At 36.2% G+C, this 16,605-nt stretch overlaps 2 protein-coding genes across 3 annotated transcripts; both read right to left on the minus strand.

Moving 5' to 3' along the window:
• Positions 1-143: 143 nt before the first annotated feature.
• LOC106700341 (sialic acid-binding Ig-like lectin 12) lies at positions 144-6,704 on the minus strand. Of its 2 annotated transcripts, none has more exons than XM_023326517.1 (8): positions 6,611-6,704; positions 6,221-6,306; positions 5,631-6,017; positions 2,028-2,330; positions 1,694-1,951; positions 1,381-1,468; positions 1,273-1,303; positions 144-768 (listed from the first exon to the last, which is right to left on the minus strand). In XM_023326517.1, the coding sequence occupies exons 2-8, from the start codon at positions 6,282-6,284 to the stop codon at positions 715-717; spliced, it is 1,185 nt and encodes a 394-aa protein (XP_023182285.1). In that variant the 5' UTR covers positions 6,285-6,306; positions 6,611-6,704; the 3' UTR covers positions 144-714. The 2 variants fall into 2 exon arrangements, with proteins under 2 accessions (XP_023182285.1, XP_023182286.1); XM_023326518.1 differs by having other exon boundaries at positions 6,221-6,479.
• Positions 6,705-8,004: 1,300 nt separating this feature from the next.
• Positions 8,005-15,695, minus strand: LOC102233565 (sialic acid-binding Ig-like lectin 14). The gene is made up of 8 exons (XM_023326515.1): positions 15,611-15,695; positions 13,305-13,372; positions 12,067-12,444; positions 11,332-11,631; positions 10,995-11,255; positions 10,694-10,781; positions 10,586-10,616; positions 8,005-10,082 (listed from the first exon to the last, which is right to left on the minus strand). Exons 1-8 carry the CDS (start codon positions 15,682-15,684, stop codon positions 10,029-10,031), a joined length of 1,254 nt encoding a protein of 417 aa, XP_023182283.1. The 5' UTR covers positions 15,685-15,695; the 3' UTR covers positions 8,005-10,028.
• Between the last annotated feature and the right edge of the window lie 910 nt (positions 15,696-16,605).

Consider the following 16,605-nt stretch of genomic DNA (forward strand, 5'->3'; position numbering starts at 1 on the left):
TCCCTAGGTGTGAGTGTGTGTGTGCATGGTTGTTTGTCCTGTATGTCTCTGTGTTGCCCTGCGACAGACTGGCGACCTGTCCAGGGTGTACCCCGCCTCTCGCCCAGAACGTAGCTGGAGATGGGCACCAGCAACCCTCCCGACCCCATTAGGGACAAGGGTGAACAGAAAGTGGATGGATGGATGGATGGATGGATGATTTAGAAATCATCCTGTGTACACACCTGTTAACTCTTTCGGAAACTGCAATATATACGACGTACGACATCCTACTCTGAGTTTCTCATTCAGGAAAATATGATGAGTAGTTTTGTCTTAAAAACTGAGGTGAAAAACTAAGGAAAATGCATAAAGCCGTTCAACCTTCAACGTACACACACATATACAGTATATAAATATACTGTATATGTATAGTATATACAGTATATATACTGTATGTATTCTGTATATACTACAGTGTTCTACCAAAGCATTACTATTTAGTCAATAAGTATTATATTGAAACAAAGTGTCAAGAAATAATAAGTAATTTCTAAAGCACAACGAATGGGGATGTGATGGACTGGTGACGCGTCCACAGTGTATCCAGACCTCCACCTATTGGTCTTTGCACATAGAAAAAAGCTTCTTGAGAAACAAACTTGAACAATTGGATAGAAATAATAAATCCTCTCTCTGACAGAGGCCTTGACATCTTCTTGGTCTTTTTGTGGCTCATGATGCTTTAGTCACCATCACATTGTTGACATAGGTTGGTTCTTCTGGTTCCTGTGTAGAGAAAAAACAAAACTTATTTTACAGGAAATGTACTTGAGCTCAAACTGTTTCAGAGGAAATAGAGGCTGGTCTCTTTGCTTTCAGTCTCACTGGAAGCTAAACATACAAAATACAACATTTGTCCTTTAATGAGATGGTAAATTGTAGCTCTTTGGTAATCGTCTGAAATTTGGTTGTGAGTTCAATTCCAGCTTCCTTTCATCATGGTTGAAGTGTCTTTGGGTAAAATTGAACCCTAAGTTATCTAATGATCCTGTACATCAGTGTATGGATGTGTTTGAGGGAATGTAACTCACTGTAGCCTCTAATTTTAGAAGTTTAAGTATTCTATATATATGCAGAATATTTATCATTTATGATAAGGACACTGGATTTTCACATTAACCATTTCTAAAATCCTTTGACATAAAATAAAATATTGTCACCTGAACAATCTTTTCTAACAAATTTCAACACATTGTTTGTGTTACAATGCAAACAACTCAGTTAGTTTACCTTCTTTGGTTTCTTGGAGAATCTGAACCAGCTGAAAGAACAAACAATATTTAAACACCAACATCTAACAACAGCTGCAAAGTATCAACTCATAGAAAAGCATCTCACCACTCAAAGATGATGATGCTAGTGCAGAGCAATACAATCCCCATGATCTTCAATATATTAAGGATCTGGAATACAGATGATTGATCATCTGCAACAAGAAAGACAATGAAGTGAATCCTCATAATTCTTTTGTACTGCAGATATTTAAAATTTGATGTTTTATTAATTTTTTTGTATTTTCTTTATAAGCCGGAATCTGAATTAACAGTAATTCTTTATAAAAGGGATAAAAAATATGAATTCTGAAACATGATGCAAGACAAACTATAATCCTAAAAAGACATGACAAAATGCGTGTAAGTTAACGTATTACCTCTAATATCAACAAGAATCACAGATGATTTTTGTTGACCCAGATCATTTGTAGCCACACAGTAAAACTTTTCTTCCTCATTAGAGTTGAATTTGTAAACTGGCCCCACAGACACATTAGTGGCTCCATGTTTGTTGATCCTGAACCAGGTGAAGCTGGGTGGAGGTTTGGCTCTGCTGGAGCAGCTCAGCTCCACCCAGGTACCTGCTGACACCAAAGCTGATGGACTGATGGATGCTGAGGTGTTTCTAGGAGAATCTGAGGAAAATGAGACACACATGAACTTTATTGGTCAGAAACAGCTGAACCATGACCTGCTGACAGGATCACTTACATGAAACACTGAGAGTCACTTTTGTCATTTCTGTCTTGATTCCTCCAATCACAGGATATCTGGCAGAACAGCTGATGTTGTATCCATCATGTGTGTCTGACAGAGTGATGGTCTCCTGGATTTTAGTTGTAAAGGTTCCATCTGTGTTTTTCTCTGTTTGTCTGAGAGAGTCTTGTTGGAGATTCCAGGTGAGTTCAGGAGGTGATTGTGGACACGGAGTGAAAGCTGAGCAGGTTACAGTGACAGACTGATTCTCCTTCAGGTCACCATCAGAGATATTAATCCTGGGTCTCCAGGGAGATTCTATAATTTCACAACAGACACAAATTTTAATAAACAAAGCAGACTTTTAGTGCCCAAAACTACCAAATTGTTGTTAAAATATTTTTCAATAAGTTTAATTATTCTCAGAAAAAGAAGTACGCTAACACAATTGTCCTCAAATGGACGAGTGATCCATTGACATTTATCACCCTTGCATTAACAAATTGGAAGACAAAAAGGAAACAAATGATTATTTTACCACACACACGTTTTTACGTATGCAAACATATACACAGTTGACACCAGATATTTTCACAAACACAATAAAGAGACACATGCACTTTTTTTCTGACTCTATGAAACTAAATCCAGTGAAACCTTTTTTTGTTGTTGTTTTATATTAGCTATAATTACCAAAATTATTTCTATTTGCTAAATGAAAGAAAAATCAGCAAGAACATAAATTTTTTCAAACTTTCCTCAAATTCACAAGTTTACGTAAATTTGGTCACTATCAGAGAAACTGTTGTCAAGAAAACTGGCATGGGGTTGTGAGATCTTTCCAGGTACACGCAGAAAAAGTGCATAAAGGCCTGAGAGAAATAAAGCAATCTTGTGGTTTCATTAAAATAATAATTAAGTTGAATATGTATGAATACAATTGGTAATATGTTTATAAGTAATCACTAAATAACTTTCTGAAATGTATTCCTGAATAATGATCTGTAATGGTAACAACAATGTAATGATTATGTTTGATGATTCATAAACAGTAAGAGATGTGATTAATTCTTAATGAATATCAAAGCTGAGATGATTTGAAATCGATTCAAATGATTTTAATATGGGTTGAATGTGGTTAATGAATTGTAACAGATAATATAGTGAGTTATAGAAAAGAGAGGAAGTTATAATGTTAAAGTCAGCATGATGGGTGAGGTCCTGCTGTCAGGATATGTCGCAAGATGGGGAGAGATGGGACTTTCCACAAGACTCAGCAAACAGGATGGGGACCGTCGGGGCTTTCCACGAGAATCAGCAGATGTTCAGAAAGTCACGTAGACCAAGCTCTCCATACACACACATGGTGGAAAAACGTATAAAAGGGGACTGAAATGAGGAAGCAACTGTTCTTAGTCCGCGGCGCTGGAGACGAGTCAACACGGAGAAGCAGATTGAGGAACAACAGAGGACCGCACCTCGGAGCCACGGGGAAGTTGAGACTTCGCGCCGCTAAGAAGGGACAAGATCCTACCGCCCCAGCCCTGGTTCTTGATTCGACCGTTGGCCCTGCCTCAACCCAACGATCTCTAACTCTGCAACAGACTTGGAGAATAGACAAAGGTCCCTGAGGGATAAAGAGCGGGGTTTTCGAAGGAATTGGACCCGTTCTGCTTTGCTTCTATTCTAAGGAGGATTTTTTCCACACAAGAACAAAGACTCTGACCAAGGATTCTAGATGTTCCTGTTGCTAAGATCCACCACCAACTGGGTGTGAGTTGAATCTGCTCCCTAAAAGTCCATCTCAGAACTTGCGACATAGGTTAGGGAAAAGAGACAGGATAGTATGGTTATACATGTTGATTTTATTATACTGCTCTTGAATTATATACAATTAATTATTGATTTGTATGTCACATATCCCTGCTTAAGCTTGCTCAATAAATTTATACTATAAAATTCTAATGAGGATTGGTGGACATTGGGATTAATTGAGTCATTTAATTAATTTTCAGTTCTTTTAATTGTGGTAAAACTAATGTACATGATTCTAGTAAATATGTGGCTTCATAATTTCCTTTAGTGAGAGCAAATAATGACCCTGGGACTTAAATCTAAGTCACTAAAATTAATCTAGCCGGTTCCAAGAGCGAGTTATATTTTAGGAGGCGAGCTACCGTTAACAGAAGTGGTTATTGGAATTATGCAGCTGCGAGGGCTACTCAGCTGATTGTTTCTTAACTGTGAAGGGTCGTAACTTCTGGATCGGAGGTAGTTAGAGCTAGACGAATCGCCTTCGCCACCAGTTTGAATAGATTATCTCTAATAGATCTCTTTTAGGGTAATATCCAGGTCTCAGAGATTTTCCGGACCTGTTAGACAGAGAACTGGTCAGTAGTCAGCCCAAGAGAGTTGTGAGGAGTGGGCGAGGCTGGCTATTGCACAATAACAGACACTGTCTTTTAAAATATATGACTTGGATCAAACCTTTTTGGGATTTCTGCCACAACCTTTTCCTAATAGTTTGCTGCTGGTGTCCATTCCTCCTGACAGAACTGGTGAAACTGAGTCAAGTTTGTTGGCAGCCTCACTCACAGGTCTTTTCAGACCAGGGCTGAAGTCTTCAGATGTTGCTTCAATATTTGCTAATAGTGATCTTTCCTCATGATGCCATCAGTTTTATGATGGGTACCAGTTCCCCCTGAAGCAAGCAGTCCCACATCATGATCCGATAGTTGACAGTTAGGATGATGCAAGCATCCCCAATTCTCCTCCAAATGTAATGATTGTTATTATGGCCAATTTGTTCCACTTTAGTTTCATCAGACTACAGGACATGCCTCCAAAAATGTGTTTATCTGCAAACTGCAATCTGGCTTTTAATGCTTCTTTTGAAGTAAATGTTTAATGCTCACTGAGTGGTCTTTCAGCCCATGTTGGAACAAGACTGGTTTTTCTGTGGATAATCATATTTAACATTCTTTAGCAGAATCTACACCAGGAGCTTTGGCTTTTGTTCTGGGGTCAATCTACACATTGCAGCCCAAAAGTCATTCATCTCTGTAACACAGAACCGTCTCCTTCATGAGCACTATGATCATTGGACATTCCCACATTTGCATATAATTGTTTGAACAAATTAATTTGGCACATGCAGTCATAGGTAGATTGTTCACAAGAAGGAACCCGACTTGTGCAACTGCACAATTTCCTTCCTGATATCTTAGCTGATTTCTTTTGACTTTCCTATTGTGTCAAACAAGAAAGCAGTGTGTTAAAGGTGTGACCTTGAAATTCATCAAAAGGTGTTCCTGCAATTAATTCAAATGTGTCATTTTGACATTCATAAGTTTGTGGAAGAAAGCCCAAAAATATTTAATATATTTTGAGAGACAGTTGTCCCAAATACATATATATGTTGTATTTTGTAGGAAAGAATTAAAGTAAACTTTCAAACAACACTAAATTAAAAGATCATGTGCTAACAATTTGAAAGACTTGGAAAAACTTGAGGAAAGTCAAGTGCTCTTGTTGCACAATAACAAAATTTTAAATATTTATCATCATTAACATAGCAGCAATTCTATGTTACACTACATTAAAACAAAATGTTCTTACCTTTAACTGTAATTTGAAGAGGATCAGCACAAGCTGATGCCTTGTAGTCACCGTTCTCAACTCTGAAGAAGTATTTGTCTGTATGACTTGTTGTTAGATTAGGAAACAGAGTGGTGCAGTTTTTCTCTTTCAGGTTTCCAGTAATATTCAGTGAAAAGGTGTTAATTGACCCACTGCTGTCGAAAATAACTTTATCTCTATCTGTGCCATAATTTACACCACCTTTCATCCAAATTCCATAGATAGTTTTACTGCTGTCATATGTAGGATTATCTGTGTTATAGGTACATGGGATTTGCAAACAAGATCCAGACAGAGCTTCCATGTTATTCGGTGTAATGATCTTGAGGGTAGGTATAATGTTTCCACAGTCATCAGCCAAAGTCCCTATAAAGCAGAATGAGAATAAACACAATGTAGAGCAAAATCTGCCAACAGGAAAACTTCATGATCCACAAACTCCAGATTTGCTGCATCATGTAACATGTGGAAACTTTAAACAAGATCAAGATGAAATATTTTAGACAATAAAAATGTTTCATGTGATGTGTCACATTCTCCAAATGAAAGGAAGTGAACAAACATCTCACCTGGAAGAAAGAAGAGACTCAGTAACATGTTGACTGTCAGCATGTTCTCAGACAGAGCCGCCATCGGACTGATAGTCGTCCTTCGTCTGTCAAAGTGGAGAAGATCTCAGAAAAATGTTTTTCAGGTTTTAAATCAAAGTTTCTTTTGGATAAATAATTTGGCAGCAAATTAAAACTGACATATTATAAACAAGAATATAAAGACCATACTCTGTTAGAAAGGATGGAAATCAATGGCTTTTTCTCAGAAGTGGTTAAACTAAATGAAAAACATGCAAGCAGAGTCAAGTATAATTCATTACACTAATCTCAACAGCTTTTTTAACAGCAAAAAAGTAATTTATTACTTTAAAAGCTGCAAAAGAAATGTAATTCATAAAATGTTCTTACCCAAAGAATCAACACCTGTAACAAAATCGCTTCACATTAAGGAGAATATAAATTTCAGCAGGTGAGCAGAAGATCCAAAAGAACAACTTCTCTGTTTAAAAGTTCATGTTGTATGAAATCAAGGAGCCGTATTTTTTCTTCCTCGTTTGCAAAAGAGGAAGTTTGGTGTAAGATTAGCTTTTCAGAGTCTGTTTGACTGATTACTTCCTTGTAACATGACACTTGTATCCATTGTGTGTTGAATAACAGTTTGATTGTGAAGATAAGGAACATTTGTTGTATTTTTGTAATGGTTAGTTAAATTAGGGGTTCATCTAACCAAAAGCAAAATCAACATTTTCTTCCAAACATCCAAATTAAGTTTAATTTACTGTCTAGTCTTGAAATAAAACAGTAAGTACTGATAATTAAACTTGTATCATATTATAAAATGAATCATATAAAGACTCCTGATACTCATGATAAAGAAATAGAGCTTACTGATTTGTTTATAGATGATTAGTTTTAATGTGTTTGTGGCATGTAGTAGCTTCATCAACAGCTGCAGAAAAACAACAGCCATTATTTTTGAATTGTAAATATATCAATATATGACCAGGACAAAATATAAACAAATTGAACCACTTGTCATTTTTTTCTGCTGTTGTATTGAAATGAGGAGCTTTTCTCAAGCTCATCTTTCTACGTTCCCAACTTTTATTTGTTATGTGTGTCGTCTTGTTGGCGATGGCGGTCTTGATCATCAGAGTACAAATCTGAAGAGTTTCTAGTGAATCCTGAACGTCTGTCTGTCTGTTTAGTGTTATATTGGTACGGCTGGATATCATTTACTCCAACAAAGTCTTTCAGCAATTCTTGATACACAAAAAATGTATTTTCTTCTATTTCCATTTCCAGTATAGGAGTTAGCTGTCTGTGGTACTTCACGAACTTTAGTGTCTGGCTAACACATGCAGGCCAAAATGTCAGGCAGTGTCGAGAACAAAGCTCATGTGTGACTGTCAAGAGTCAAAATTTCCATTACTTCCCTTTGCACTGAAGTTCAAGCTCTTTCAAACTGTACATGGTTCCACCTTTACTGAAAGAAACAGGTTTGATTTCAGCTCACTGACATTCTACTTAAAAGCCTGTATGAAAATAATCATGTCAAAGCACATCGATACAGCCCTCATCACCATGTATGGAGAAGTGACAATGCTGTTTAAAATTTTAATAAAACTGCTGCGAAGAGAAAAATGCTGACCTTTCTCTTCAGAATGCGAATGCTCTGCTGGGAATCCAGTTTGAACAACGATATTTATTTAGTCTTTTGTTTCCAGATAACCATATGACGAAAAGTAGCTGTTAGTAATGTCTTTGTATGAAAACTTGGTAACACTTTATTCGACGGGGTGTGCATAAAACTGACATTACACTGTGATAAACATGACATAACTCCTGTGATGAACATGAAGGCGTTTTCATGAATGTTTACGACTGTTGGCATGAAGTGTCATTCGGTAAATAATGACACGTTTAGTGCAAAATTGCATTGAAACTTGTATTAAAAGTCCATTAAATTAGTCAACTTTGCATGTGGCTTGCTCTCTTAGACTTTTATTTGTTGTCTGTCGTCTTCCGTCTCTCTGTCAGTCTCAGAGTATTTAGACCTTTTTATAATCATTGCTCTCCACTGATGCTCTCATCAGTTTTCTCTGTTGTCGCTGCTGTATTCTTACCCTGCCAAAATCTTTGTAAGTTTTCTTATTTATCACTAAACATGCAGCTAATGGTCATTCTGGGCTCCTTTAGGTAAAAGTTGCACTACATGACACAGAGCTGAAAAATAAATTGTGCTTTTAAATAATTAGTGGTGTATTAAAAACAACTAGTTCTCAAATAGAAACAATTGCAGTTTTTATAGGAAAGACGAAGACTGGAAAAAACGTGTTGTCACAAACATGTATCGACACTGTTCTTACCTAAATATTGTGCAGATGAAACAGCAAGAAAAATCTAATTCTGGCTCTGTGAGAATTTCAAAACATCTCAAGAGCAACTTCTGTGTTTGAAAGTCAATTTTAAGTCAAAGCTGATAAGTGCTGTTTGTCCTTTGTTTATGCACAAAAGTGCATCCTCTTTTGTGAAAGAGGATGTTAGCCTTTCAAACACATTATCTGCCATGGTGTACAACACAGAAGAGGAGAATTATATCTATACATTAACTTTCTGATTAATTTCAATATGGATTATTTTTATGCATAATTTCACAGCAAAACGTCATCTCAAGAAACTGTAGGACAATTACATAAAATTCCCATTCAGAAATGATAATATCATTATAAGGCACTTCAATTACATAGGAAGATTAAAACTATTTACATACATTGTGATTTAATCCTAAGTGTAAAACAAAATCAGTTTATTATGACGATGATGATGTTATTCTCTACCTGAACATTGAGTTTAGCGATGAATAGCACAACTTCAAACCCACCAAGATAAGGTTTTGATCTCAGGTGGGAAAATTTGATTAAGGGACGATTATTAGGTGTTTACTTCTCAGACATGTCCTTTATGGATGAGTACCAAGAAGAAATCCATTGTTATAAAAAAGAAATAATAAAGCACATTAATCTGTGCAAAACATGATGTGAGGCAAAAATGTGACTTTTCTGATGCTCTACATGCAAAATTTGTGGGAAAAAAAAGCTATTCAAAGTTAGACATGTCAATTAACATACTATGCTCAAATAGAGAAGGAATGAACATATTCAGCATAAGTTGAAAAATCAAAACACCAAAAACATAAACAAGAATAGTTCAGAACTACGCACAACAAATACTGAAACCTGTCATGGATCTGCTATATAAGAGTACTAAACTCCATTCTGCACATATTACATGAACACCTTTATGAAAGCATGATTTAGAAATCATCCTGTGTACACACCTGCTAACTCTTTCTGAAACTGCAATATATACGGCATACGACATCCTACACTGAGTTTCTCATTCAGGAAAATATGATGAGTAGTTTTGTCTTACAAACTTAGGTGAAAAACTAAGGAAAATGCATAAAGCTATTCAACCTTCCACGTACACACACATATACAGTATACAAATATACTGTATATGTATAGTATATACAGTATATATACTGTATGTATTCTGTATATACTACAGTGTTCTACCAAAGCATTACTATTTAGTCAATATTATATTGAAACAAAGTGTCAAGAAATAATAAGTAATTTCTAAAGCACAACGAATGGGGATGTGATGGACTGGTGACGCGTCCACAGTGTATCCAGACCTCCACCTATTGGTCTTTGCACATAGAAAAAAGCTTCTTGAGACACAAACTTGAACAATTGGATAGAAATAATAAATCCTCTCTCTGACAGAGGCCTTGACATCTTCTTGGTCTTTTTGTGGCTCATGATGCTTTAGTCACCATCACATTGTTGACATAGGTTGGTTCTTCTGTTTCCTGTGTAGAGAAAAAACAAAACTTATTTTACAGTAAATGTACTTGAGCTCAAACTGTTTCAGAGGAAATAGAGGCTGGTCTCTTTGCTTTCAGTCTCACTGGAAGCTAAACATACAAAATACAACATTTGTCCTTTAATGAGATGGTAAATTGTAGCTTGTGGTAATCGTCTGAAATTTGGTTGTGAGTTCAATTCCAGCTTCCTTTCATCATGGTTGAAGTGTCTTTGGGTAAAATTGAACCCTAAGTTATCTAATGATCCTGTACATCAGTGTATGGATGTGTTTGAGGGAATGTAACTCACTGTAGCCTCTAATTTTAGAAGTTTAAGTATTATACATATATGCAGAATATTGATCATTTATGATAAGGACGTTGGATTTTCACATTAACCATTTCTAAAATCCTTCGACATAAAATAAAATATTGTCGCCTGAACAATCGTTTCTAACAAATTTCAACACATTGTTTGTGTTACAATGCAAACAACTCAGTTAGTTTACCTTCTTTGTTTTCTTGGAGAATCTGAACCAGCTGAAAGAACAAAAAATATTTAAACACCAACATCTAACAACAGCTGCAAAGTATCAACTCATAGAAAAGCATCTCACCACTCAAAGATGATGATGCTAGTGCAGAGCAATACAATCCCCAGGATCTTCAATATATTAAGGATCTGGAATTCAGATGATTGATCATCTGCAAAAAGAAAGACAATGAAGTGAATCCTCATAATTCTTTGTACTGCAAAGATCTCAAATGGGATGTTTTATTTTTTTTTCTTTATAAGCCAGAATCTGTACTAACAGTAATTCTTTATGAAAGTGACAAAATATGAATTTTGAAACATGATGCAAGACAAACTATAATCCTAAAAGGACATGACAAAATGTGTGTACATTAATGTATTACCTTTAATATCAACAAGAATCACAGATGATTTTTGTTGACCCAGATCATTTGTAGCCACACAGTAAAACTTTTCTTCCTCCTCAGTAGCGTTGAATTTGTAAACCTGCCCCACAGACACATTAGTGGCTCCATCTTTGTTGTTCCTGAACCAGGTGAAGCTGGGTGGAGGTTTGGCTCTGCTGGAGCAGTTCAGCTCCACCCTGCTACCTGCTGACACCAAACCTGATGGACTGATGGATGCTGAGGTGTTTCTAGGAGCATCTGAGGAAAATGAGACACACATGAACTTTATTGATCAGAAACAGCTGAACCATGACCTGCTGACAGGATCACTTACATGAAACACTAAGAGTCACTTTAGTCTCTGCTGTCTTGATTCCTCCATTCACAGGATATCTGGCAGAACATCTGATGTTGTATCCATCATGTGTGTCTGACAGAGTGATGGTCTTCTGGATTTTAGTTGTAAAGGTTCCATCTGTGTTTTTCTCTGTTTGATTGAGAGAGTCTTGTTGGAGATTACAGGTGAGTTCAGGAGGTGATTGTGGACAGGGAGTGAAAGCTGAGCAGGTTACAGTGACAGACTGATGCTCCTTCAGGTCAGAAGGAAGATTAATGCTGGGACTCCAAGGAGAATCTGGGATTTCACATTAAAAAAAACAGGTTAGAAATGGACGTCTCATTTCCATGTTCAAGTTTTATTCATCTATTTTTTTTTACTTGTTTTAATTGTTTTAAATCCTCAATAATCCCTAGGTCATGTATCAAGGACAAAAGTTAGACATTTTTTTAAAGTCATGGACAATATTTCTTGTACTGTCTGAAAAAACTTGGGCAATGATTGTCCATCAGTCAATTATTGAGTATTCAAAATCATAAATTCACTATTTGTTTACTATTACAACGTCCTAAAGAAAATTTTGTACCGTAATCAAAATTTTTAAAGTTCTGCCATTTTAACACACAATTCTCTTTTAGAGTGAAAGTACAAGTAATATTATAAACATGTTTGATAATACTGTTTTATAGCAGTTCAGCCAGATATAGTATAAACAAGCAAAACGTTTCTTACCATTTACTTTTATATGGAGAGGATAACAATGACATGTTGACCTAAATGCCCCGTTCTCAATGTGGAGGTAGTATGTGTCAGTATAACTCGTATTTAAATAAGTAAACAGAGTGGTGCAGTTTTTCTCACTCAGGTTTCCAATCATTTTCAGTGAATATTTGTTAACTGACCCACTGCTGTTGAAAATAATACAGCTTGGACAGTGATTCAAAGAATCAGTATTTTTCAACCAAATTCCATAATAATCATTAGTTTTGCCAAAATCGGAATGTGTTGAATTGAAGCTACATGGAACTTGCAAACAAGATCCACTCAGAGCTTCCATCTGCCCAGGTGTGTTAGCAATAAGGACTGGATTGGGACAATCAGCCAAAGCACCTGTAATAACAAAAAAATAATGAACATGATGTGGAGCAAAATCTTCCTGCAAATAAATTTTTGATAGAATAGAATAGACTACATTTTTTATTGTACAGATATACTTAGAATAGAATATACTTTTTGTCACTGTAACAATGAAAAAATGTACAATAAAATGTGAATGCAATTATCCAGATAAAAACAATGTCTCAGTTAAAAAAATGACAAATAATTACTTATATTGCTCTTCTCCCTTGATTAAAACATTAATTTATACCAAAGACAGACACAAAAAAAATAGACAATGTCAAATTGACCACTTAACAGCATTCAGCATGGTGATGGCTGATGGGTAAAAACTGTTTCTCAGTCTATTTGGTTTTAGTCCTTACAGATCTGAAACGTCTGCCCAAAGGCAGAAGTTCATGTCATTGGAGAATTTTCATGATGTTCCTGAATCAGCGAGAATTATACAGTTCTAGTTTGCAGGCAGAGGATAGTGGATTATCTGCTGAGAGACCTTAAGGCACCTGTGGAGCTTTTTTTATTGTGTTAGTTTGCAGCTGGAATACTTTGTACAAAGACAGTAAGTTAAGATAATGCAAAGATAAAAGGACAGCAGCAGTTTCTTAGTGATGCTGTTTCTTCTAAGAAGTACAAAGTAAAAACTCTTTCAGGTCTTCATCACATCCACAAAGTCTCTATTTCTGGTAAGTGGCTACATGATGTCAAACTTCTTCCTGAAGTCCACTATAAGCTCCTTGTGTTAAGGAGGAAACTGTTACATGTTGAGCCTCTAAACAATATCAAGATGAAATATTTCAGAGTAATGACTCATGTGATGTCTCCAAATGAAAGGAAGAGAACAAACATCTCACCTGGAAGAAAGACGACACTCAGTAACATGCTGACTGTCAACACGTTCTCTGACAGAGCCGCCATCAGACTGTAAAAAGATGAGAACAACTCCTGCAATCCAGTGTTTTAAACAAATTTCATGTAAAAATTAATTTAGCAATTTGTTAAGCAGTGTAATGGTAAAAGCAGAATCAACCAGAACCCAAAACGCAGCCACAATAAGAGGATGGTTAACCAAAAAGTTTTATTACTAAAGTAAATGGTGTAGAAGGATGTGGTCACACTAGTGGGTCAGGGACGAGGAATCCACAGGGGTCAGGAGTCCAGCCGGGGGAGGGGAGGGTGAATGGACAAGGGGAGATCTGTGGGAGTCTCAGGGGACAAACAGACGACAGGGGCAAAATCCACCAACCAGAGGCTGAGTCGTGAAACGGTCCAGGGTCATGCACGGGAGGGTCTCAGGCAGTGAAAATCCAGAATCCAGAATCCAGAAGGCAGGAGGCAGGGTCAGAAACAGGCAGGGTTCAGCAACAGGACTTTCAACAGCAAAAGGATTAGGCAAAAATCTGTGGTCAAAAACAGGCAGGATCAGAAACCAGAAAACACTTTGAAACATGAGACAAGGCTTGAAAGCTGTGACAGGGGCAACAGACGATCTCGCACTGAGCTGGTGACGAGCAGCTGATTAAGTAGGGACCAGCTCAGTGCAGGTGAGGGCAATGAGCAATCAGCACAGCCAAGCCAGAGCTGAAGGGCTGGAATCATGACAAGCAGGTCATGATCTGTATGTATTTGGACTTTTAGTCTCACTTGGGTTTGTATTCATCACTTTGTAAGTTTGCTTACTTATATGTTGCCATTTTAATGAATATATGTTAGTTAATTTATTCATCTATATTTCCTCTTTGTGCTCCAGCCTGTTTTCTTTAGGAGTGGAGCGGGCGTCCAGCGTCCTGAGCAATGTCCTGTTTGCCAATTATGTTAAAAATAATTTTCATCAATCACAACAGTGCACTGGTACATTTTCTTGAAGGACATTTTGTTAATCCAATGAAATCTCTCCTCCTTGATCCATCCCTCCATTCTCCTTCAAGGATACAAATTCTGTAATTTCAGCAGATCGGAGGGGATTTGTGGTGGAGCAGGTCCAGAAAAACTGTGAAAAGTTGTGAGAGCAATGACTAAAGAGCGCTAAAGTAGACACAGAAGAAATGTGTCAACCTGACTGATATGAACCACACAAACTTCAGCCACTGGAGCAGATTCAGCACCAGAGAAGGAGGGAGAATTAAAGATTATGAGGGGATTCATTGGTGTTGGAGGATGAGAGAGATGAGACACGGTTAAGAGGTCAGATTGGTTAAGATTAAGAGGTCAGATTAATTGGCTGAATCCCAGGAAAAAAGAATTGAAATGTTCATTGAAGAGATATATTTCATGTAGCAAGAAGAGTTTGTGCATTCGTGAATTCATGTGTGTGATATGTGGGGGTGTGCATGTGTGAAGGCTACACTATGGGCCTTCATATAATAGTGTAGCCTACATATAAGCTGATACAGTCAGAAAAACACAGGAATAACATGAGTTGTGATTACCTTAACAATGAACATGCTTAATAATAATAATAATAATAATAATCGTAATCATAATCATAATCATAATAATCATAATTGTGAATTGAAACACAAAACATAAAAAAGTAAGGAAAAGTACAACAGTTAGTTATAACTAATGCGATTGAAAAATATTAAATAATGATTACAGACACATCTTCACTAAAGAATATCTGGGGAAGTTGTTGCCAAAATGTGGAAATTCTGAAATTAGTAAATGATTATGAAATTTCCTTTATTCAGAATAACAATGAGATTATAGAGTAATAGGGTTAGAGTTTATTTTTATTGTATAATATTAGTCAAATATGTGATTTATTATCGGCAGGTAACCAGAAAAATAACACTAGTGATTCTTTTTGTTTTTGTTTTTAAAATCCAGAAGCCAGTTTGAAGAAGAGCTCTTTATTTTACAAGTATATATGGTGTCACTTTCCCAGGATTTCCCAAGGAGAAAAGCAGGTCTCCTTTTTTAATCAGTAAAAGAGCATGTCCAAGCTCCTGTCTTCATTTTGGTCCATCTTCAGACTTACACTACATGACCCAGAGCTCAAGAACAACTGCAGCATAGCTTTTTGATAACAAATTCAATGTATAATTTAAAACAACAATTTTAAACATGAAAACAGTGGCAGTTTTTATAGCAAAGAAACAGACTGGTTTAGGAAAAGACATATTGTCAAAATCATTTTTCATTTTAAAAATGTTCTTACCTGAATAATGTGCAGATAAAACTAGAAAAATGTTCATCTGGTTTCGTAGGAATTTCACTCAGTGAGCAAAACATCCAACAAGCAACTTCTGTGTTTGGAAGTCAATGTCACTTCAGAGTTTACTGGTGCACTTTTTATCCTTCCTATTGTTGTGAAAGGGGATGTTAACCTATTCATTTTTAAATCAACCAATTAAAATTTTCGGCAGCAGGAACAATGCATTTATTAGACAAACAATGGGATGAATATCTGCCAGTTTCAGAGAACAAGAAAAACCACAGAGAAGCTTCACAGAAACACCATGCCCATATTATATTATATACTTCCCAAATATTCATGATGTCACATTGCTAAAATGTCTTATTTTGTGTTACATTATTATTTATAAAGTTGCTCCTTTAATTTAAACAGTTTGAGACCAACATGTTCTCATTTGCTTTGTGAAAACCACAAGCAGAACTTTCTTCTGCTCATAGAAATGAGCTACGTAACTTTTAAAGTAAAATGTTGACAAGGTGCTTTTAACTTTTATTTTATTCGTCTTTTATTTTTACCAAGGTAATCACTTTTACTCACAGTAAATTACTGCAAAGTGCCCCACCTTGTTGGCATCTCTTGCAAAGGTTCCAGAGCTCTGGCAGAGCAAACAGGAGGAAATTGGTACAGAAAATAATGAATGAGTTTCTTATGATTCATTCTGTTTTATCAGATATAAAACATTTGCTCACCCCAATCAAAAATGTGTAAAGAAGGCGATAAAAAGGTTTAAAACCTTTGTCACATTTAAGGTGATGCATATTCTGTTACCAAAAAATGAACAAATCTTGTAGAGAGAGAGAAATGTAAATAACAATTCTAATAAACTTGTTGAATAAGAAGAGTGGAGAAGAACTCAAATGCCAAACTCAGGAGAAATATTACACGTCACATTTGACCAAAGCAAACATAAAAAAAACATTCAATAATATATTTAAAAATAAAGTCTGCAAAATGGC

Source organism: Xiphophorus maculatus, chromosome 21, assembly GCF_002775205.1.
Source record: "Xiphophorus maculatus strain JP 163 A chromosome 21, X_maculatus-5.0-male, whole genome shotgun sequence".
NCBI classification, from domain to species: Eukaryota; Metazoa; Chordata; class Actinopteri; order Cyprinodontiformes; family Poeciliidae; genus Xiphophorus; species Xiphophorus maculatus.

What these genes read in the sequence shown, in the direction of transcription:
- LOC106700341 (XM_023326517.1), bottom strand. Translation starts at nt 6,284, where the DNA reads ATGGCGGCTCTGTCTGAGAACATGCTGACAGTCAACATGTTACTGAGT. An exon ending in AGTGACTCTCAGTGTTTCAT is followed by an intron (nt 1,952 to 2,027) that starts GTAAGTGATCCT and finishes CATTTTCCTCAG; the next exon opens with ATTCTCCTAGAAACACCTCA. An exon ending in TCTCCAAGAAACCAAAGAAG is followed by an intron (nt 769 to 1,272) that starts GTAAACTAACTG and finishes TTCTCTACACAG; the next exon opens with GAACCAGAAGAACCAACCTA.
- LOC102233565 (XM_023326515.1), bottom strand. Translation starts at nt 15,684, where the DNA reads ATGTTTTGCTCACTGAGTGAAATTCCTACGAAACCAGATGAACATTTT. An exon ending in TTTATCTGCACATTATTCAG is followed by an intron (nt 13,373 to 15,610) that starts GTAAGAACATTT and finishes ATCTTTTTACAG; the next exon opens with TCTGATGGCGGCTCTGTCAG. An exon ending in GAGTGTCGTCTTTCTTCCAG is followed by an intron (nt 12,445 to 13,304) that starts GTGAGATGTTTG and finishes TTGTTATTACAG; the next exon opens with GTGCTTTGGCTGATTGTCCC.